This window comes from Pteropus medius, unplaced genomic scaffold (genome assembly GCF_902729225.1).
Source record: "Pteropus medius unplaced genomic scaffold, Ma_sr-lr_union100, whole genome shotgun sequence".
Classification (NCBI taxonomy): domain Eukaryota; kingdom Metazoa; phylum Chordata; class Mammalia; order Chiroptera; family Pteropodidae; genus Pteropus; species Pteropus medius.
The window spans coordinates 3,471,943-3,494,089 of NW_024354499.1; the positions used below are offsets into that span (position 1 = coordinate 3,471,943).

Consider the following 22,147-nt stretch of genomic DNA (forward strand, 5'->3'; position numbering starts at 1 on the left):
GGCGTCGCACGGGGTCGACCGGCCGCCCGCGCCTTTCATGGGGGCACCTGGGGCCGCACGAGGTGCGCGGGGGAGCCGGGGGCGGGGCCTGGACCACCTGCACCCATCCCCCGGCGGGCTCACTGCAAACTCGGTGTCGGTCTCTGGAAGTCGGTCCCGGAATTGTTTTCAACAGGCTGCACCGGTGATTGTGGTGAACACTGGATTACAAACAGCATTGGTTCTCAAATTTGACTGCACACTGGAATCACCTGGGGAGTTTTTTAATCCACATGCTTGGGGTACCAATCCCCCAAATTCAGATTTAACCAGTCTAGGCTGGGAGCTGAGCTTCTGGATATATGTATACACACGTATGCAAATACATATATAAACATATATGCATTTACTAAAAAAAAATTAATGGATAAACACAAAACTTTTTAAAAATCCATTTTGAAATAAAAATTGCAAGAGCAGTAACAAAGAGGTACTGTTATCCTCTTCACTAGATTCTCTACTTGTTAACGTTTTTCACATTAGTTCCATCACCCTCTTTTCTTTCTATGAGCATTACCATTTTCCTGGTTCTTTTTCTAAGCATTCCCTCAGTCCTGCCCTATCTTCAAAGCCTTGACAGTTTCAAAGAATAGAAGTCTTTCATTCTGCAGGATGTCCCTCAGCCTGGGTCTGTCCACTGTTTCTTCATATCCAGACCCAGGTAGTTTCCTCTTGGCTGGGAATCCATAGAAAAGATGCCACTTGGCTTTTCTCAGTCATCACACCAGGGAATACCTGATGCTGACCTGTCCCACCACGTGGTGATGTTAACCTTGATCCCGTGATCAGGGCCGCGTCTGTCAGATTTCTTCACCATAAATTGAATTTTTTCATTTTTCCATTTAATTGATAAACATTTCATACAGAAATATCTTAGCATCTTTTGCTGACTCCTGTCTGAATTAACCACCACTCTATAAAGGCCAAATGGTTAGCATCCTATGGGGGAAGAGCTTTCCCTTCTCCCCTTTCATTTATTCATTTTGTATTCATAAACATGGGCTCATGAATTTCTATTTTATTCAATAGGATGTAATTCATTCATGTCATTATTTATTTTAATACTCAAATTGTCCCAGATTTGACCTGTGGGAAGCCCTTCAGGCTGGCTCCTTTCTACATGACCCCACCTTTTTTTGAGCATTTTCTTACTTGGGCCAAAATAAGATACAACAGGTTCCAGACTCATCCTGAATTTTCCAAGTCTCAGCCCTAGAATCAGTCAATTCTCCTTCTAGTGGAAGATGAGATTTAGAAACCAAGACTGGATGCTTGATTCCCTTTGGGATATCATAGCTTCTAAGCCCTTACACAAACAAAAAAAATATACATACATACATACATACATACACACACACACAAACATGACATACACACACATACAGCTGTATCTATCTGTGTATATAGATGGATAGATAGATTTAAAAAGCACGATTCACACTAATACCTCCAATTCCAACTCAACACCTCAGGATTCTCTCTAGTTTTCCTCCTTTCCTTATTTATAACTCCCTTCTCCAATAGTGAGAAACCTGACTCCAGTCATCCTCAGTATATTTACTTATTTGCTCAGTTCTGATATCTAACCTATGTCCTAGCCACATCAGCCACCTCCTCAGCCGCATCTCCTCAGCTCTCGCCATGCCACTGCCTCCAACGAAAGGGCAAGGGGAAGAGAAGAGGACATACCAAATGCTCGACCAAGGTTCCCTGGAGCAGTGGGCCCGGGAATGGGGAGGTGTGATCTGTGCATCCCATCTTTTATATTGCTTGTGCTTTTCATATTTAGCATGAGTCACTTCTATAATTTTTCGAAATATATTTTTAGGAAGGAAAATAAGTTCATTTGCTGTTGCCTGCTGGGAGGCAGATAGAAAGCAACAGGAGCCAAATGCACGGGGATGCAACTGAGGACGAGGACAGTTTACTCACTTAACTTTCCTTGAGCATCAAAAAAGACATTACTGACATTATTCTATTTTATTGCCAGGTTCTTGAGTGGACCAGCTGGTTTGAATTAGGAACCTAGTGTGGCAATCCCAGAATTTCTCCCTTCATACTTTCACCCCTCCATTGACTCCAACTGTAACTTTCTGATGTCTTCCCCATTAGATTCCTCCATTAAGCCATCTGTTCTGAGGGAGAGCAGTTTGAGTTAAAGTGTTACACCTGGTGGTGGCTTAATGCTGATACCTTGTGATCACCCAATAATGGAATGGCCTAATGAACAAATAAGTTTATCTCTCTCCTCCAGCAATGTGAAAGCCATAGGTTAGTGGGGCATCTCTGCCCCTCATGGTCACTCAGGGACTTAGATTCCTTCTAAATCATGCTCCTCCATCATTGCTCTTGGGTGTCATTTCCAAAAATGGAGCTGTTCCATTGGAGGCTTCTGCCATCGCTGGTGCCTGGCAGGGATCAAGCCTCACAGCATCAAAGTCCCTGGACATTCACTCCAGTCAGAGTTCAAAGCAGGATCAGAAACTCTTCTAGGTATTATAAGGAATTTAGTTCAGGGATTTAGGTGCTTATACAAGCATTGAGAGGGCTGGAGGAGCAGGAGGAGTTCTGGGTTCAAGAACACACCACCAAAGCTGTAGATCATGGAGCAGGAAGCTCCTGCAGCTGCCACTCAACCCTCCAAAGGGGAAAGAGCCCCTGGAACACTGCTGCAGAGAAAGTTCCCACCCCCTGGCTTGTCCACAGTAAATAGACAAAAAAAACAAAAACAAAACAAAAAACGGACAGGGCGGTGTGCTCTGCCTCACTTCCACACTCGCAATCTCACACTATTGTTTCTAGTTAAGTCACCTTAATTGGCATCCAGAACCCTGAGTACAGGGGGTTCTGGAAAATGGAACTTCAGCCTTCCTGCCTCAGCAATGCAGAAAGGCACCCTGGAGGAAGGAAACAAGGATGGTGGTGGAGGGAGCCAATCCACATTATCTTCCACTCCGAAACACAGAAAAATTACACCTTGTTCCATCTTGTGTCCCAGCAGGTTCATGTCATCAACCTTTGTTACCCTGAGGTCCTGCTGAGAGGAGCATCCCCTCCTACATCTGCCAGCCTGGGTGTTCAGCAGCCCTCATGCCACCAACCAGATCATGGCTCAGACAGGGCTCCCTTAATCTCCTTAGCTTAGTCAAGACACAAAAGAGATGTTAAAAAATAACTTCAGTAAAAAACAAACAGCTTTGGTAAGAGAAGACAAAGAATGACATTTTTATTTTTATTTTAATTAATTAATTTTATTTTATTATTAGTTTCAAGTATATAGTACATTGGTTAGGCATTTTTATAGTTGATGAAACAATCCCTCTGATTGCCCTTTCTCTCCTCTGGCTCTACACGTAGCCATTACATTAATACTAACTGCATTCCCTATGCCGTGCTCCCCATCCCAGTGACCATCTATCAACTACTAATTTGTACTTCCTTAACCCTTCACCCCTTTCTTCCAGCCCCCCAACTCCCCTCCCCTCTGGCCATCACCAGAGTGTCCTCTATATTTGCGAGTCTGTTTTTGGTTAGGTTGTTCTTTTTGTTCCTTAGATTCCACATATAGGTGGTATTATATAATGTTTATCTTTCTCTGTCTAACTTATTTCACTCAGCCTAATAACCTCTAGGTCCATCCATGTCATTGCAAATGGTAGGATTTCGTTTTTTTAATGGCTGAGTAATATTCCATTGTATATATGAACCATTACTTCTTTATCCAATCATCTGTTGATGGGCATTTAGGTTGCTTCCATACCTTGGCTATTGTAAATTGTGCTGCCATGAACATAAAGGAGCACAGATTTTTACAAATTATTGTTTTGGATTTCTTTGGATAAATACTCAAAAGTGCAATTGCTGGATCAAAAGGTATATCCATTTTTAATTTTTTGTGGAACCTCCAGACTGTTTTTCATAATGGCTGTACCAATTTGCAACAGTATAGGCGGGTTCCCTTTTCTCCACATCCTTGCCAATACTTGGTTTTTGATTTATTGATGATAGCCATTTTGACAGATATGTGATGATATCTCATTGTGGTGTTAATTTGCATTTCTCTGATGATTGGGGACCTTAAGCATTTTCAAAAACTATGCAGAGACATGTCTGCATGGCTCAGAATATCTAAATTAATTTGGCAATTTCATATTATTCATATTCACATAAATTTGTATTATTATTATTACATGTTCTTTATTAGATAGTATGCATTATTTTATCTCACCACATTCCTGGGAGTTAGACTTTACTCCCATTGTAAAGACGAGAAAATCGATGCAAGAGAAGTTGAGTGACTAGCCAAATCACTCTGCTGGCCAATAGCAGAGCCCAGCCTAGAACTCAGATTCGCTGCCTCCACTGCAGTTCTTTTTCCTCGACATCTGAGTGGTCTTCCTCCCAAGGTCACTGAGCCTATCCCCACGCTTCTGGTTGACTTGGTCCACTGTCACACAGGCCCTGCTCCTCTCTCTGGGGCCCTGCTTTCCTTGCCCCATACTTCACTTCCCTTGAGGCTTCCCCTCCTCTACCCCCACTGGGCATGAGCTGAGGTTAACAACTTGGCCACATCACAGGCAGGGTTAACAGTGGGTCAGAAGTGCTTCTGCACCAAGAGCAGAGAAGCGGAACAGACCCACAGTCTTTGTCCGCAGGAAGCTGGTAGAAGGTCATGTCTTCACAGGGTCCCTCACCTCAAGTCTCGGTTTGTGCTTCCGCAGCAGCCAGTGAGCCTTGAGCTCTGACAAGACTCAGAAAGACGTCTGGCAGCTTCGAGTAGGGGTAGATGGAAGCTTAGAGCCCTGTGGGCTGCGGGGCCTCACAGAAGAGCTGAGACATAAGCAGGGCCCGGGGTTAGTCGTGGGTCAGAGGGAAGACCTTCTACTGCATAGGAGTTCACAGGACCTTTGGGCAAGTCATTCAAACTTTAAGCCTCATTTCACCACCTGTAAAGTGGAGGCTATAATAGAACCTCCTTCAGAGTTGTAGTGAGGAGTCAATTAGGCCATTGGTATAATAGTAACAGTTAACACCTTTATAGAGTGATTCATGTGCCACATACCATTCTAAACTCGTTATGTGCAATAACTTTCTTAATCCACACAACTGCCTTAAGAGCAAGGTACTCTAATTTTTTTCACAAAAGACATTGAGACACAAAAGTCAAGTAACCAGCTTTGCCAGATAGAAAGGGACAAAGTCTGGCCACAGAGCCTGGATCTATAACCATCAATCTCTTCTGTCATATGTAACTCCCACCACATTGTTAAGTGATGGCTACAATAGCAATGATGATTTATGAACCAGCTGGAATACCCAGAAACTCAGCTATTGTACAGACAAATCCTAAGTGACCCAAGCAGAGAGATGTTCTGAACAACAGTACAAAAGCTATAATCAGAGCTGATTAAGGGGACTCTGAGGTACAGGGCTCGGTTCCCATGATCTGGTAGTAGAGATGTTAAGATGTCGAGATGTCAAGGCTCATTGGGGCCATCTTGAAGAGGGCCTGGAATCCCAGTCCTGGGACTTGTATACCCTGGGAGTGGAAAATGCTTGCCATATCTAAGAAGGGTAAGATTACAACATAAACAAGGCTTTGAGAGATTCAAGGAGTGGGGTGCAGGATGCTTTGGAGAGGGTAGGAGGAGCAAAGAGGCGTATCTGTGCTGTGGACACCCTGCTGGGTGGGCCCTTGTCCTGCAGGAGTGCGCCTTCTTGAGGCCCAGCTGGCAGGCCCCTCTTCTATGTTAAATCATCCCGCCCCAGAGCAGCCCAGGCCTCTTCACTTTTCTGTGATTCTCCCCGAGGCCTGGGGCTTTCATTGGCAGTGGGGGTCCCTGGGGTTGGTTGGCTTCAAGCTGCAGGAATTGCTAAAGGTGGGTTGAGGTCGAGCCACTTATAACCGTCTCTTATAAATGAGAGAAATACAAAAGGAGAGGGTCTTTCCAGTAGGCATGATGTAGGCACACTGGAGGGATTGGGCCAAGGCCTAGCCCCAAATCTGGGTACGGTGCGGGGGACCAGCGTCGTAAGAATTCAGGAGCATTGAAGGCTGGGGCGTTAGTTGGTGCAGCACACTCAGAGTTGCTGACTACAAGCACAGGTACATTTTCCTCTAAATTAGTGACTTCCATCACCTTCAAAATGCTGTGACGTCTTCTTTCAGAATGTGTTCATGTTCCTGACTGAAAAATCATTTCCTGCCCCTAGAAAACCAGGCCTGAGAGGTCATTTTGTGACAACAAAGAAGCCTATGCCCTCTCCCTGTGCTGGAGTCAGGCTCTCGCCTAGATCACAGTGCGTAGACCCAGCTTCTACAAGGTTGGGGCCTCATAACCAGGAAGACTGGAAACTATGAATCTGAGAGAAAAGGTGTGGGCACCAGGATGTCAACAGCACACCCCATGTGATGGCAATTGTCCCTCATAGCCTGCCTGCTATTGCCACCAACACAATCCATGGTCACTGAAAGTAGTAGCTGTACAGGGCTCCCACAAGCAGAGGCAGGGTGGGGCAGGCTGTCCAGGGTGACAAGCTGACCACTTCCCCCGGGGCAATTGAAGACTTCACTCTGTCTCCCCAGATGGCTCCACTCAGTCTGCAGAGAACTTAATTTCTCTGCCTTTCTGACGTTCTCTTGGGGAAACTGCGGCTTTCACAACCTCCCCTGGAGGAGAGAAAGGGCCTCCCTGGGCATGAGAATTGACCCTAAAGTGAGAGCAGGAATAGAAACCTATTTTTGGGTTTTCTTAGCATATGCAAAAATGTTAGAGCCAGTATTTTTTCTGATTATTTAATGATTTAAGCAATTATTTAATTAAATTACTTAATACTGGCTCCAACGTTTTTTGTATATGCTAGGAAATTCCTAAGACAAAGAACAGAATTACATACAAAGAAAAGTATTACCCGTCTCTACACACCTCTGATGAAACATTTCAAGGAATAAACTATCAGGAAATCAAATCCAGCAACATATTAAAAAAGAATACCAGGACCAAATAGGTTTCTATTCAAGAAATACAAAGATAATTGATCATTAGGAAATTATTAATGTAAGTTATTATGCTAATAGATAAGAGGATAAAGATTTTTATTAATATTTTGATAGATGTTGGAAACCTATTTGACAAATTAGGACCCATTTCTAATTTAGAAATTAGCCTCTGGTGATTTGGAATTGAAAGAAATTTTCTTTGCTTAATAAAAGGTAATTATCAGAAATCAACAACAAGCAACATAGTGCAAAACTAAATCGTCATGTTAAGGTCAGAAACAAAACAAGCATGCCAGCGATCCCTGTTACTAGCTACCATCGTTTTAGAGGTCTTACCAACCCACTAACAAACAAAAAAGAAAGAGATATAAGTTCCAGTTATCATTACTTGCAAATAATTTTGTTTATCCAGAAACCCAATACAATTAACTAGAAAAAATAAAAATAAAACTAACCAGAGTTCTTACGTATGTATTCAATAAAGTGGTTAATACATGATAAATATGATACCTTTCATATCCTAATCTCTTATTAGAGAATATAATGAGTATCCAGTCAAAAGAGGTAAATTCAATGCACACATTCACGTGTGTTTTCTCCAAAAATCTACTATAGTGACAGTAAAGAAATAAATATAAGAAAAACCCATAATGACAAAGAGAATGGGAGAAGAATCAACAGCAGATAAAAAATTTCAAAACAATTTGGAAGCTGGCAGTGGGTGGGTGAGTGGTAGCTGACTCAGCAGAACTGAGAAAATAGAACTCTAATTGGCAGTAGTGGTGGGAGAGAATAAAAATCAGGACAATCCTGGTAAACTCAGAACTCGAAAGTACCCATTGCCTTACAGGGCAAACTGAAAATGAGAGAGCTGCCTTACCCATTTCCTCCTCTTCATCCCATAACCAGGCAACACCCCACAGCTGCCAGCACTGCAGAAGGCTGGTTTATATCCAGAGAGGCCTGCACAGCCAGACTGAAAGCAGAGGACTTCAGGGGCCATCTCTATACCAAACAGAGAGACACCCGGCCCTCCTCCCGCTCTGGGGGCTGTAGACTGCTGGCAGGGGAGCTTTTATTTCCTAGGCAATATATTAGAGAATTCCTTTCTGAGGAGCCTCCCACAGCCCTTGGATTAACTGAAGTTAGAAATGCAGGGATGCTTCAATGAAAAATCCAACTAGCCACCTCATGCCCTTCAGGAGAACCCACCAATCATCAAATCAGTGCCACAAAGATGTGACTTTTTTTGAAAAAGTTAAAGGAGGACTTACCCTGCTGGATAACCAGACATATCGTAAAACTACAATAATTAAAACAATGTGGTTCCAGTAAAGAAAAAGGGAGCTCAGTGGAATGCAATCAAGAGTCCAGAAACAAGTTCATGAATTTAGTATTTGAAAAAGTTGGCTTTTCAAGTCAGTGAAAAAGAGTATGTTACAACTGAGTAACATTTGAGAAAAAGTAGATGCCTACCTCACGATATTCTCAAAACTAAATTCCAGATGCTTAGTAATGTAAATGTAAAAACTAAAAAAATATATAAGTAGTAGAAGAAATGTAGCAAAATGTTATTTCAATCCTGAGACAGAGGAGTTTCTAAAATTGATAAAAAGCTAAGAAACCATAAAAGAAAAGGTCAAAGAAAAAGCCAAAAGAAAAATATGAATACCATCACATTAAAGTCTTATTCAGCCAAAGATATAACAGATAGAACAGATTTTTATTTCTGGTCATAATGGAGTAACTGGACCAGACTTTTTTGCTGTAAGCAATGAGAAAACTGGACAAAATACATAAAATGATTGTTTTCAGATATTGTATAACAGGCAGAGCAAAACTGTGATCTGAGTTCCTAGTGAGATAAGCTCATGACCCTCCTGGGTTTCCTCCTGGAGGCTCTTTCCAGACTCCAGTGCAGAGAGGAGGGTCCGACACGATGCATGCCAGTCTTAGTAAGCTGGAGAGAGAAAGATGGGAGTTTGGAGAGACAGTGCATGCTAGAATTTGGGAGCGATGAAGAGAAAGAGTTCCAGAAATCTCCTTAGGGTTCCCCGTGCAAATATAGGAGGGGGCTCCACAATGTGGGGCAAAACACTGCTATAGAAATCCTCATTCCAAATTAAGCTGGCAGAAAGCTGAGTCCCTGGGAGGGTGAATGGGGTCACAAGATGAGGCCAAAGCCAGAGATTCGGCTCTGAGAGTTAACGATCTGAAGATGTGGCCAGCCACAGGAGAGAAATAAGTTTTTGGAGTGGTTTAAAGGCCTGGAAAAAACCAGTTCCAGCCCCATCTGCAACAGAGAAAGTGCAGGGAACATCTAGGATGGCTATGACTTCCTGGGAACTTGGACCTTCTATGATGTCCCTGTAGTTTGTGTTAAAACTCTGCTATTTTTTAACAAACTAAACATTCCTAGCTACAAAGCCCTTAAAGATATGCTTGTTTCAGGACAGAAGGGACATTGAGAAAGGAGAACAAATCCAGGGAGCAGAGTGTGGTGGCTGTCACAGAGATGAATACAAAGCTTTTGTTTATCCAATGTATATTTATTAAAGACCCACTCTGACAGGCTTCTGCTGGTTGCTGAGAGGGATGCAGAGGTATGACAAGCAGCCGTTGATCCCACCGTATCACATGAGGTAAGTATGTTTGAATGGGTTAAATAAAAGGACAGAGCAGGAAACACAAAAGGCCAAATGGAAGGCCCCAGAGAACAAGTAGGGTTCAGAGGCTCACAAGAGGTCATGGTGGAAATGATCCAGAGCTGGCAATGGCAATGACCTCTCAGCTCTGGCCTGCTTCAGACCACACCCTGCCTAATGGGCTTCTTGCAGACCCAGTGATAGAGGGAGTTACAGTTCATGTCATTCCACTTCTTCTGAATATGGACACAGTCTTCGGTCTGCCCATCACTGTGCTTCCAGTTGTCTGGCTGATGATCGTTCCAAAACCTGGAGAAAAGAGGGCTTTATTCTGCTAGATGAAGGAAGGGTCCCTTCCTTCCACTATTGCATAAGGAGTTGAAGTGACATGGGTTCCTAATCCCCTGGTGGCCTGAAGATGGGGACAAAGCTGGGGCCAGAGTCACCATGAGGATGGCTCTGCTGAGGTTGTTTTTGGTTACTGAGGATTGAGGGATAAGAAGAGTGTCTGAAGCTGCAGGGCCCCACCCTAAGACTCACATTTGGAGACCCCATGATGGGAGCAGAGCCCCTTGGGACCGTGCCTACATCGTGTATAGATAGGCAAACAAATAAACAAACAAGAAAATCCACTCATAGGCTACCTGCCAACCGCAGGACCGGTCCTGTTCTGAAACCCTTCTGTGGAGGAGTCCAGGAAAGGATCTCAACTATACCTATGTACACACACACATACACACAGACTATACACATCACACACATCACACACGCATCACACAGACACCATACACACGTTGCACACATATTGTATATGTGTATCACACACACAACACTAACCCTTACTGGGCAGGTAAACACACACAGGACAGGGACACACAAGTCTTTAACCAGGCCCGCCTGAGACAGTGCCTGGGACAGCATTGGGAACTGGTTGGACTCACGCTGCGCTCTGGGCAGAATTGAATGGTGTCTCATCTACCCAGCGCCAGACACCCTCCTTGCCCCTGTCAGTGAGGCCAATCCAGTGGTAGAAGGTACTCGTGAACTTTACCAGATATTCCTGTAGAGAAAAGACAGTGTTGTTTGACCTTGTGTGAGGAGCTGTTTCTCCAAGCCATGTAAGAGTCCAGGTCATTCCCTCCTGATCCCAGGGGCACGCAGCCACTCTTCTGAGGGAACTGGGCCCCTCCTTGGGCCTTCCATGGTTTGTCCAAGATCTAGGACAGCAGCCAGATCCCCTCAAAGGAAGTCCAGCTTTTCCCATGTTGACTTGGTGAGAAATGAAGCTTTACTGGGACAGAGACCTGGCTAGTTTATTAAGACTTGTTTTACAAAATAGTATGTCCTTTGACAGACATACAAAAACAGTCTCAGGAAAACCACAAGAGTAGGTGGCTCTGTAAATTGAATTGTACCAAACCTATTGTGGTCCTTTGTCAACAACCCTAGTAAATTCTGATAAACACCTCCAGCAAATGGGCCACCCAGGGACTATATTGACTTTGGTGGTCCTCAGGCTCCTATGTATGTGTCTAGCCTTGCCAAGAAGCCTGAGTCTCTGGCTTGTGGGCCCTCCACAGCCGGTGTATTAACTGATGTTAAAATCAAGATTGACAACTAGAGAGGAAGCTGAAGGTCTAAACACAGGGATGGGGACAGAAGGATGCTCCCACACTCTAAGGGTAGTCACTTGGTGCCACCTCCCATTGCCCTTCACTGCTGACATCTCTGGGCCTCTAAGTGTCTCCCACATTTATTGAGGTTATTGGTGTTTGCTGTCAGTGCTCACTAGAACTCAATAAATATTTGCTCTCTGACTTACAGAAGTGACATGAAGGTCTCTGCCACACCTGCTTCAAGAGAGGAAAGACCAAAGCACCAAAGCCCTTTATCTCACACCCACCCCATCAGCACCACCCCAAGCCAGCAGCTCTGACCTGCTCTTCCTCAGAGGTCACCGAGGCCAGGTGGGCTCCATGGGACACACAGAACTGCTCAGCCATGTGCCAAGACTTCTTGATTCCAGAAAAGTAATATAAGTTCTCTCTGTAGGCCTTCCAACCTTGCAGGATCAGCTGGAGAATTTGATCTGGAGCAGAGGTTGAGGAGGAGAGAGAACCAGGGACTGGCAGTGGATATGCAAGAACATGCCTTCCTGATCTCTGCAGGGACTGACCACTGAGAGTCACAAGCACATGCAATGCTTGATGCCCAGTGCCCCAAGGGCAAGGCCTGGGAGGCTGCACTACTACCAAATATGCCAGGAATCTGTAGCCCAGGACACCTGGCTCCATCGCTCCAGAGATCCTCAGACAGCTTTGCTACCCAGACAACACTCTCTTTCCGTGCTCCTGCTTTCTGGCTCTACTACTGTTTTCCAACTCATTGCTATCACTTGGCAACCCTCTGCACCTCAAACCCTGCCAACTCCCTGGCGGAGGCTTCACAGTCACGCCAGAGTGTCACTCATTTTCTTGACTTCATCTCCGTCCATTTCAGCTGCCCGCACCCAGGAGCGTACCTGGGACCTTGTCATCACCTGGTCCTCCTGATGTCACAGTTTCAATCAGCTCCTCCCATGAGCACAAGCCCTGATGATTCTCCCAGCGCTTTCATCCCTCCCCGCCGTGGCACTCGGCTCCTCAACACCACCTATTCCACAGCTGTTTGAAATGGTACCATAAGAGACTCGCTGTTTATTCTTTCATTCTTTTGTTCGACATTTGTTGCTCAGCATTCCTTAACCTCTATGAAGTAGAGACTGTTATACAAAGATCAATAAGACATAATTCATGCCCTCAGGGAACTTACAGTCTAGTAAATGAGACAGGTATAAAAAAGGGTGTTGGAGATGCATTGATTGAAAACCATGTGCATGTCAGACTAGAAGCAGGAAAGGGGGTATGATCTATTTCACCTGGGCTGGAAGAGGGGCTCAAGGAAGACACCCTAGGTGAGATGTCACTTGAGCTGAGTCTTAAAAGACTGAGGAAAAGTTTGCCAGGTGGTCAGGGCCAAGGTGGGCATACCAGGCAGGGGAAAAGTAGACGCAAAAGCATCAAGTTGTGAAACCACACCACAGGTGTGGCCTGATCTATTCAAGTATTTGGTGCAGTCAGCACGTGAGGGATAGGAGACGAACTTGGGCGGGTTCACCGGCACAAAATCGTACATCCTTATGAAGGAGCTTGGGATTTTTTTCCTGTGAGCAATGGGAAGCCATGAAGGCTGCTGGCTCCTTTCTCTCACATCAGATCAAGCCTATTCTAATCTAGAAAAACCCTCTCAACGAAGTTCACCAAAATGTTAGCAGTGCGTTCATATAGAAAATATAAAAATTTTCTTGAAAATGCAAGTGGTTAATTATTTTCTTATCTCTCTTTTTCAACATCTGGCACATGGTCTACAATTAATATGTAGGTTTTATAATGTCAATATCAATGATACAGGGTTTTTTTTCGATCCTTCCCTCTCCCATGCTATCCCCTTCGCCTCAGCCTCATCTCCTCTCCTCAGGCAAGGTCCTTGAATGACTCGTGTGCCTGATCTTTCATTCGTGCCCCACTAACCATGGTCTGGCCTCCAGGCCACATACAACTCTCCACTGAAACTTCACTACATTGACTTACTGATTGCTCAGAGTCTTTGGAAGTCTACTGGTTATTTTACCTTGACCCTCTTAGGAACTTGCCAGGACTAGTCACTCATTTCTTGAAATTCTATCCTTCCTTGGCTTCCACAACTGTACATCTCCTGGTTCTCATACTGCCTCTAAGACTGCCTTCTCCAGTCTCTTTCAAAAATACCTCTTTCCCTTCTTGCCATCTAAAGGTTGACTTCCTGTTTCCACCCTCAGCCTTCTTCCCATGAAGCATTTTATCTCATACAAACCCTATACCTCCACTCCCATTGCCACAATCAGCACCAACATACCCAGGGCCCCCACATCTATGTCTGTGGCCAGAGCCTCTCTTCCTACACTCCAGACAGCCTGCAGGTGACATCCACTTGAATGTCCCTATAGCATCTCCAACTCAGCATGTCTAAATCTCACTGCTCTTCTGCTTATTCTGTTCTCCAGCTCGGCAGAAGACCCATCTAGTCAGCCTCCTTGAAGCTCTTTGATAGATTCTCATTTCCTGAAGGATGAAACTCAAGCTCAGAGGCCTTCCTCACCTAGCCAATGTCTCTCCAGGTCTGCCTACCTTTCTAGGATACTGTTTTTCAGACTGCAGTGACCAACCCATTAGTGGGTTGTGTTGAGGTGTTTTTTGTTTTTTAAGAATAAATTATAAAATAACGGAGTGCATTCATGTAGTAAAAGTTTTGTTTTTTGAAACGTGTGTTTGTGCGTATCATATACATAATGATACCGGGTCACAAATGTAAAATGAATTTGATGCTGTAGTTACATTCAAAACAGTTTGAAAGCCATCATTCTGGCCCCTGCCTATTGTCCTTTCAGCCTATACCTCATCAACTGCCCTCTTGGCCACAGTCTAATCATCTTTATGCCCCTGACACATAATAGAGCCTCAAAAAATGTTGTCAAATGGATGCATGAATGCTGGGTACCTTGTTAAATGTGTTGACTCATTTGATCCTCACTATGATGCAAACGTTATCATCCCCACTTTGCAGATGAAAAAAATGAATCTCAGAGAACGTAAGCAACTCGATCAAAGTTCTACCATTTGTGATCACAGGAATTCAGAAATAAAGCTGTTTACCCCCACTGGCACCCACTATTCTGATTACACACCTTTACCATACATAGTTTATTCCCCAAGTGTTCATTTTGTCACTCTGGCCAGATGATAAGCAACTTGAGAGCAAGGCCTATATCTCCTATGCCACCTCTGCCACTGCCTGGGCATATCGAGCCTATTTGGTTGGATTTGGCCCCTCTCCAGCACCCACACTCTTTCCCAGGGGGATGCGTGATGAAGTAAGCGAAAGAACAAAGGCACAGGACACTCTACTCTCCCAATGGACTGTGCCTTCCCCAGGCCAACCCCCTCCCTCCCACTTACTCTGGGTCTTCTGTAGCTGCTCCTGAGAAGCAAAGGTTGCAGAAAGGTTCTCCAGTCTACTATGTTCCTCTTGGATTTTCGTTGTTAGCATTTTTTTAGTGTTCTCTAAATCCTCTTTTAACCTCTGGATCTCAGCATTGGCTTTCTGCAGATTGTCCTCTAACATCTGGGTCGTGGAATTTAAGGCTGCAGCACCCTCCATTCCTTGTTTTAGGGTCTGAATCTCTCTGCTGGCATTTTTCAAATGATCATTTAACACCTGAATATTAGAATTTAAGGTACTGGCATTTTCCAGCTCTGTTTTTAGTACTTGGATCTGAGCATCTGTCTGCTCCAGGTGGCCATTTGCTATTTGGGTCTGGGCAGCGGCCGTTTCCAAATCTTTTTTTAACAAGTGGATCTCATTGCCAGCCCTTTCCAAATCACCTCTTAATAACTGGAGCTCAACACTGGTGTTGTCCAAACTGCCTTTTATAAAGGTCTGGGTCTGAGAGTTTAAATCATTTGCATTTTGCAGGCTTCTATTGAGCTTCTGAATCTCAGCATTGGTTCCTTCCAAGCTATTTCTTAAAACCTGATTCTGGGCCCTTAAATCATTGACACTGTCCAGATTACCTCTCAAAACAAGGATCTGAGCATTAGCATTCTTTAAAGTACTATTTGCCAACTGGGCCTGGGCCCTTGTCATCTCCAACTCTGCCTTCAGTGCCTGAATTTCAGTATTGGCGTTTTCTAAGCCTCTGCTTAACATGTGCAGCTCAAGGCTAGTGTTTGCTAAACTGCTTAAGAAACTCTGAGTCTGGGAATTTAAAGCATTTGCCTTTTCCAGATCTCCCCTTTGCTTCTGGATCTCAGCACTGGCCCCCTCCAAGGAGCTCCTTAACGTCTGGATCTGGAAAGGCAAGGTACTGACATCCTTTAGAATGCTTTTTACCATCTGGACGTCAGCACTGGCATTTTTCAGGTGACCACTGAGCATCTGGATCTGAGAACTGACATTATCCACTCTGCGTGTCAACAGATGGATCTCCCCACTCCAGGTTCTGGAATTCTCCATATGGTTTTTAAACATCTGGATAGCCTCTTGCAACTCCGCCACCCTGCCAGAGTGGAAGGGATCTGGAGAGAAGAGATGGAGAAGGCAGACACAGAGGCCCATGACATAGAGAATCATTTATTACATAGGCCGACCAGAATGTCCTTAAAATTTTCAAGAGAAATGTCTACGGCACAGCCCTAAGTGCTCCTCAAGCAGCCTGCTGCTCACTGAGGCCACTGAGACCCTGGGAATGGGGCCACCTGAGAACATGGGCCAAAAAAAGAAAAAAATACTTAGTTATCTCACATGAACTGAGGGGCAAATCACATGACTGATAAAGGATAAAAAATAGAATACATACTATATGATTCCTTTTATATAAAACTCTAGAAAAAGCCAACCGATCTATATTGCAGGTCGATCAGTGGTTGGCTGGAGATGAAGGGAGGAGGGAAGAGGCAAGGATGACAAAGGGAACAAGCAAACTTTGAGGGGAGGATGATAGATATGTTCATTATCTTGAGTGTGGTAATGGTTTCACAGGTATATACATATGTCAAATCTTATCAGATTATACGCTTCAAATATGTGTACTTTATTATGTGTCAATTATACCTCAATAAAGCTGTTTTTTAAAAAAAGATCATGCTTTTCTGTGAGGAGAGTGGAACTTAATCAGGGGCCTGAGAGGGTTAGGGGAAAGCCACATCCTAGGGTCTGGGAACCCGAATGCCCCAGCTCCCTCCCACCTGCCTGCCCCCACTGCGTCTACTCACTGTCAGGTTCCACAGGTAACTCCTCAGTAGTGTTGTCTCCTGGAAACCCTTGGGAGAAGGCATAGGCCTCTGGTGCAGGTCTTGGGTGCTGTAGAACTGAGACACCCCATTCCTGGGTCAGCACAGTCCCTCAGCACTGAGCCTGGTACAACAGGCCGCCCCACCCAGAGTCAGAGTTCCAGAAGGAGAGAGATGGCACCAAAGACCCCTCAGAGTTTCCCTCATGGGCCTCTGTTCTTGGGAGGCTCCCCTTTAACAGTGGCCTTGGACCGTTCTCAAGAAAGCTCTAGTTTGGGCCTGGGGCTAGAGATGGACTGACCCTTCTAGGAGCAGAGCACATGTGTCTGGCCTTTATGCAGGAAGGAGAGAGTCAACGGGAGCTTACCCATAACAAAGAGAGCCGTAAGAGAGGTGACAGCGATCATGAGCATAAGTGCCAGGATGGCAAGAACAAGCCTTGGTATCTTGGGGGCTGTGGGAGCCACTGCCGAGGAGTCCAGGCCTGTGGGGAAGACACCAGTGTCCAGAAAAGAGTGTGCTATGCGAGCCAGACAGAGTCAGCCCCTCGGGCTCGATCTCCTGACCTGCCTTATGGAAATGAGAACACTTGCTACACTTATCACGAAGAAGAGAAGTGGAACACTTTGAAATGTTCACCAGAGCTCACTGGGGGATACAGTAGCAACACAAAGGCTGAGAGGAGACTACAGCCTAGAACCTGGCGGAGGGGCACAGGGCGCAGAATCTGGCATAGACAAGGAGAACAGCAAAAGCATGGTTTAAATGAAAGAAGGAAGGAGGGACCGAGGGAGGGAGAGCGGGAAAGACAGAGAAAGAACCCTGACCTCAGAGTCCCAGGGCCAGGCTTGTTCATGAATCTTAACCAGAGCAAGACTCACAGCTCTTTGGGGCTGCTGCCTCCCCCACAAACTGACCTGGCTGGGTCAGTGCTGGAGCCTCCTTCCACTGCGGTCAGGAAGCCACTGTTCATGTTCTAAGAAGGGCTGTGCCTGGGGATCTGGGGCTGTGTTTAGGAACAAAGACTATACAGGGAAATCCACTCAATATGGAGCAACATCATCCTGGAGGCCCTGACACCTCATGGGTCACCCCAGTGTGCAGAGATGGGATTCCAAACCAGGCCTCTTTGAACTCAAAGTTCACCACCCTCTTTCTTTTGCCAGGTTGCCGTTCCCAAGAAAAGGGACTGGAGAGATTGCATGAGGAGACTGAGGGTATGTCCCAGGCTCTCTGTCTTCACCTGACCTACCTTCTGTCCTTGCCTGTCTGTTCTGGAGGCTGAGACAGAGACAAGCAGAGCTCTGACCTGCCAAGGAAGGGCTGAAAGACAAGCAGGCCAGTCCCTGATCAAGGATGAGCTGAGTCCCCAGTTTTCTCACCTGAGGGGTACAGAGAGACCCTCTGGTTGTCTGTGCAGAAGTAGACCTTGTCATCATTCATCTCTGCTTCCTTCATCCTCCAATGCTGTGCCCTGCCTCAGCTCATAAGGGTCGTGCTGTGGCCAGTAGCGGTGAGAAGGGAAGCTGAGCTATCCCAGATTTATATGCTCCTGCGTAGGTCCTGACCACCCCTAAGCTCTGCCTTCCTGCCCTGATGAGTCTGCAGAAGCACCCCAGTGAGGCCCCTCCCCTCAGGGCTCTCAGACACCAGTCCTCCCAGACCCTATCCCCTCCATCTTCCCATCAACATCAGTCCTTGCTCTCCCCTTAGGCCCATCACCCCAACCTCCTCACTCTGACCTAGCCCCCAGACACTAGCCTCTGCCTCCAAATCACAAACACCTTTCACTAGCTCACCAGCAACCTAGAAGAGAATCAGAGATTCCTTCTCAGCTTTGCAAAAAAAAAAAAAAGTCCTTGTGAGCTGTGGTGATATAATCCTAGCCTGCTTCAGGGGGTTCCTGCTGCTTGTAGACCTAGACTAAGAAGACAGGGAAGTGAGGCATCCCACTGGAGCTGTGTGAATCCAAAGTCCCCATTCCCCCATGAGAATAACCAGTGTTACAAAATCAATAATCCCACTGGCTGGTCAAGGCACCCCTCCCGAAGTCAGTTCCGAGGATACTACCAATTCTTGTTCCTCAGTCCCTCATAACTTCAGATAATTACAATTTTATCAAAATAGATCACATTTTAACTAATAAAAATCTAATTACATATTTGTCCCCCCACCTCACCAGCGACCCATTTACAAGATGTCAGTTACAACCTTGCAAATGGCTTGTTCCATCTATATTGTGTTGCTTTTTTCTATTTCCACTTTCAGTTCTCAAATCCTGGAGTCAGCCTCCCATAGGCCTCCTGAGGCCTCCTGAGTGCCAAATAAGAAGCCTGCAGCCCACTCTACTGGTGGAGGAGCCATACTGAAAGTGCCTCCTCTGAGGCTGGGCCGAGAGAGAAGCTTTAGTCCAGAAGAAGCCTGTGTCATGGATGGCCAAGGTCAACTCAGCCAGCAACTAGCTGAGTGCACAGCTGATCTGCATGCTGAAGAAGGGAGTGGTTGCCTACACCCAGTTCATGAAGACATGGCATTGTGTGTGTGTGTGTGTGTGTGTGTGTGTGTGTGTGTGTGTGCACGAATGCAGAGCCAACATCCATCGACCTGTTTCCTGTCCACGAAAGCTGATCTGAGAGGAGAGACATAGGAGGAATGTAAAGGCACCAGTTTCTGGAGCAGTCAACAACATCATCTGAGCCCCAGCAGCGTCTGCTAAGCCTCTTCCCCTCAGCATGGGAGGGGAGCTGCAGGAAGTACCTCCCTAGAGGCCCATATGAGGTCCAGGGATGGGGGCAGAAAAAAATGGGCATGCCTTCGTTTCTATTTCCCCACTCACAGGAGGGGACCAAGCTGGGGCCTGAGAAGCCAAGGGAGCCTCAAAGTAGAATTCTGATGACCCTTTGCCCAACTGGAAGGGCAGAGCCTTGGCCAGGAGAGGGGTGCAGTCCTCCAGATATGATGGCCTCAGATGGGTGCTCAGCAGGACTCCTCCTCTGGCCCCTCTTTCCTGTCCCTATTCCCCTAAACCCCGGACTTCTCCCACAAGAACACCACCTGTCAGTAGGAAAGAAACTCCAGCAGGATGCTACATCCTTGCAGAGAGGTCTTCCTGTGTTCTGGCCAAAAAAAATCAAATGGACATTTTATACATTAATATCAAAACCAATCATTGGCCGGACCACTCACGCATTAGTTTTCCCTGTTCCTACTGAAGGATATAGGGCTATGCTCCTAGATATGTAGACCTCTAGCTTCAGGCAACCCAGAAGTTTTTCAGTCATCTATATCAACCCCTAACAACACAGGTGGGCAGCTGTATTCCAGGGAGTAGCTAGATCTAGCGGTTTTAATGGAAAGGAAAGACCCATAGCCTACAAGCATGGGTCCTTAGCAGCATCCGTTCTTCAGGCATCTCTCCTGGGATTTGTCTTGAGAACCACCCTTCCATCATGCTCAGTGTGTCTGGTAAGGGCAAGGCTGAACCCATACCCAATTCCCAGCTCCAGAAATGAGCTTATGGCTCCATCAACATAACCCATCTCCCTGATTTCCAACATTACTTCGGGGACGAGCATGTGACCCAATGCTGGATTTTGGTTGGAACTGTTGAAAAGGGGACAGTCTTTCCTCTGAAGCTGCAGAGCCATGAGATTGTATGCTTAGAGCTACCAAGATCACCAGTGGGGAGTCTGCCTGGCACTAACTCCAAACCACAGGCAGCCAGAGGCTTGAGACAGGCAGCTTCGTGCCCTGATGTAAGCACCCGTACCCAGCAGCACAAAGTGTCTCGACTTTACACCCTACACCGAATCCAACCACAATCCCTCACATCGCAGGCCTCAGTGCAGGCCACCATCTCACCAGGCTTTAATTTAATTAATGTTCTGATGGTTCTCCCTGTCTTTAGTTTTGCCTCCCTCAAGTCCTGTCATCATATTGCAGGCATAATGATCTTTTCAAAAAACAATTAGAGTGCACACATACATTACCTCCCTCGCTCTCTCAGCCAAGAAAAAGTAACAATGCCCAAAAGCAGCAGCACCCACATCTTGGTTTCTAATACCATTCTCCAAAAAAAGAAACCAGGGCTTTTTGGAGAATTGTCTGATTCTAGGAGTGGGGCAGGAAATATGTAAAATGAGTTTGGAATATCTTGTACTGCTGGAAGGTAAAGAGATGATTTAAAAAATGATGAAGGTAAGTCAAAAGAATACAGGAGCCAACTGAAAGAGCTCCCAGTGGCCAAAGCTAGAATAGCTTGAGCAAGAAAATATATATAGTATTATTGGATTATAACCCAAAGTATAAAATCCATGAATTCATATGGATATAAATAAATATTTCAATGCATAAAAAGATAAATCTCCCATGCAGAAAAATTCCAAACAATTTCTGTAGATATTCCATCCTCAAAAAAGTAGAACATAATTCCCACTCCTTAAGTGTGGGCTGCACACAGTGACTGCTGTGGTCTGAACGTTTGTGTCTTGCCAGAATTCATATGCTGCAATCCTAACTCTCAATTTGATGATATCAGAAGAGGCCTTTAGAAGGTGGAATTCTCATAAAGGGGACTAGTACTCTTATAATAAAGGCTCCTGAGGACTTGCTCACCTATTCCGCCATGTGAGCACACAAGAAATCTGGGATCTGGAGAAGAGCCTGTTTTAAAACGTCCTCTCCTCAGGACCCTAATGAAGATCCTAACGAGAATGCTAATGAGGTGAGGGCCGCTGTGCTGAGTCCACCTTGTGCTCAGACCGTGCTCCTTCCTGCTTCCCTCCACTCCCCTCCTGTCTGGTGCCACCTGGATACCTGCTTCAGTCGCTGGACTGGGATTTGGACCCACAAACAGAGTCTCTGTGAAGAGTGGGAAACCTGAGGAGTCTCCCCCTCCAGAGTAAAGCCAGAGTAGAAGATGGTCCAGTGAACATCTATGACGAGAGGCCACCAGGAAGGTCATGACACTGCAGACCTCACTCTCCTTTATTTCAATAACTCCAAGGGTAAGCACTGCTCATATTCTGTGGCATTTCTAGAGCTAAAGTTTCTCTACTTGTTAATTTTGAACCCTCGACTGCTTCCTGAGGACATCCAGAACTTCATGTCCAGCTGAGGCAGGACAGTTAGTTAGTTTAGGCAAGTGTCCCTCCCTCCCCTCCAGAATGCGGCTCTGGAATTTTTCCTTAGTCATTCACTCAGCCCCCTTTCTGTTTGAATTCTAAGTATAAGAATGGAGCCACAGCAGAGACTGGATGGATGGTCTTGGGCCACACTCTCCCCTCTAGGTGGCATTAGAAACAAGCCAAGACCCAGAGGCAAGATGGATAGCCTTAAGATGGATGGATAGCCATCACCCCCTCCAGGATAGGGCTCTGAGCTTTTACCTTGTCCTTCATTCGGCTTTGGCTAATCATAATATCATTATAATATCACCTGCATTGCAAGTACCACATCTACAGTCCCCCTCCATCCAAGAAAACAGAGGCCGGTAATTCAAAAAGCTTGGGGCAAATTCTGTCTCCGAATTTGCCCGCACTTTTAAGTGTGTGCTTTTGCTTTAATAAAACTTTCGCTTTCCTGCTGCTGTTTGCCGT

General features: G+C 45.6%; 1 protein-coding gene across 1 annotated transcript; it reads right to left on the reverse strand.

Moving 5' to 3' along the window:
• Positions 1-9,577: 9,577 nt before the first annotated feature.
• On the reverse strand, positions 9,578-18,268 carry CLEC4F (C-type lectin domain family 4 member F). Its single transcript, XM_039852567.1, has 7 exons — positions 17,933-18,268; positions 16,918-17,034; positions 16,533-16,628; positions 14,718-15,836; positions 11,622-11,773; positions 10,626-10,744; positions 9,578-9,993 (listed from the first exon to the last, which is right to left on the reverse strand). The coding sequence occupies exons 1-7, from the start codon at positions 18,006-18,008 to the stop codon at positions 9,843-9,845; spliced, it is 1,830 nt and encodes a 609-aa protein (XP_039708501.1). The 5' UTR covers positions 18,009-18,268; the 3' UTR covers positions 9,578-9,842.
• Between the last annotated feature and the right edge of the window lie 3,879 nt (positions 18,269-22,147).

What these genes read in the sequence shown, in the direction of transcription:
- CLEC4F (XM_039852567.1), bottom strand. Translation starts at nt 18,008, where the DNA reads ATGAAGGAAGCAGAGATGAATGATGACAAGGTCTACTTCTGCACAGAC. An exon ending in GTTACCTGTGGAACCTGACA is followed by an intron (nt 15,837 to 16,532) that starts GTGAGTAGACGC and finishes TCTTCTCTCCAG; the next exon opens with ATCCCTTCCACTCTGGCAGG. An exon ending in AATTCTGCCCAGAGCGCAGC is followed by an intron (nt 9,994 to 10,625) that starts GTGAGTCCAACC and finishes TCTTTTCTCCAG; the next exon opens with GTTTTGGAACGATCATCAGC.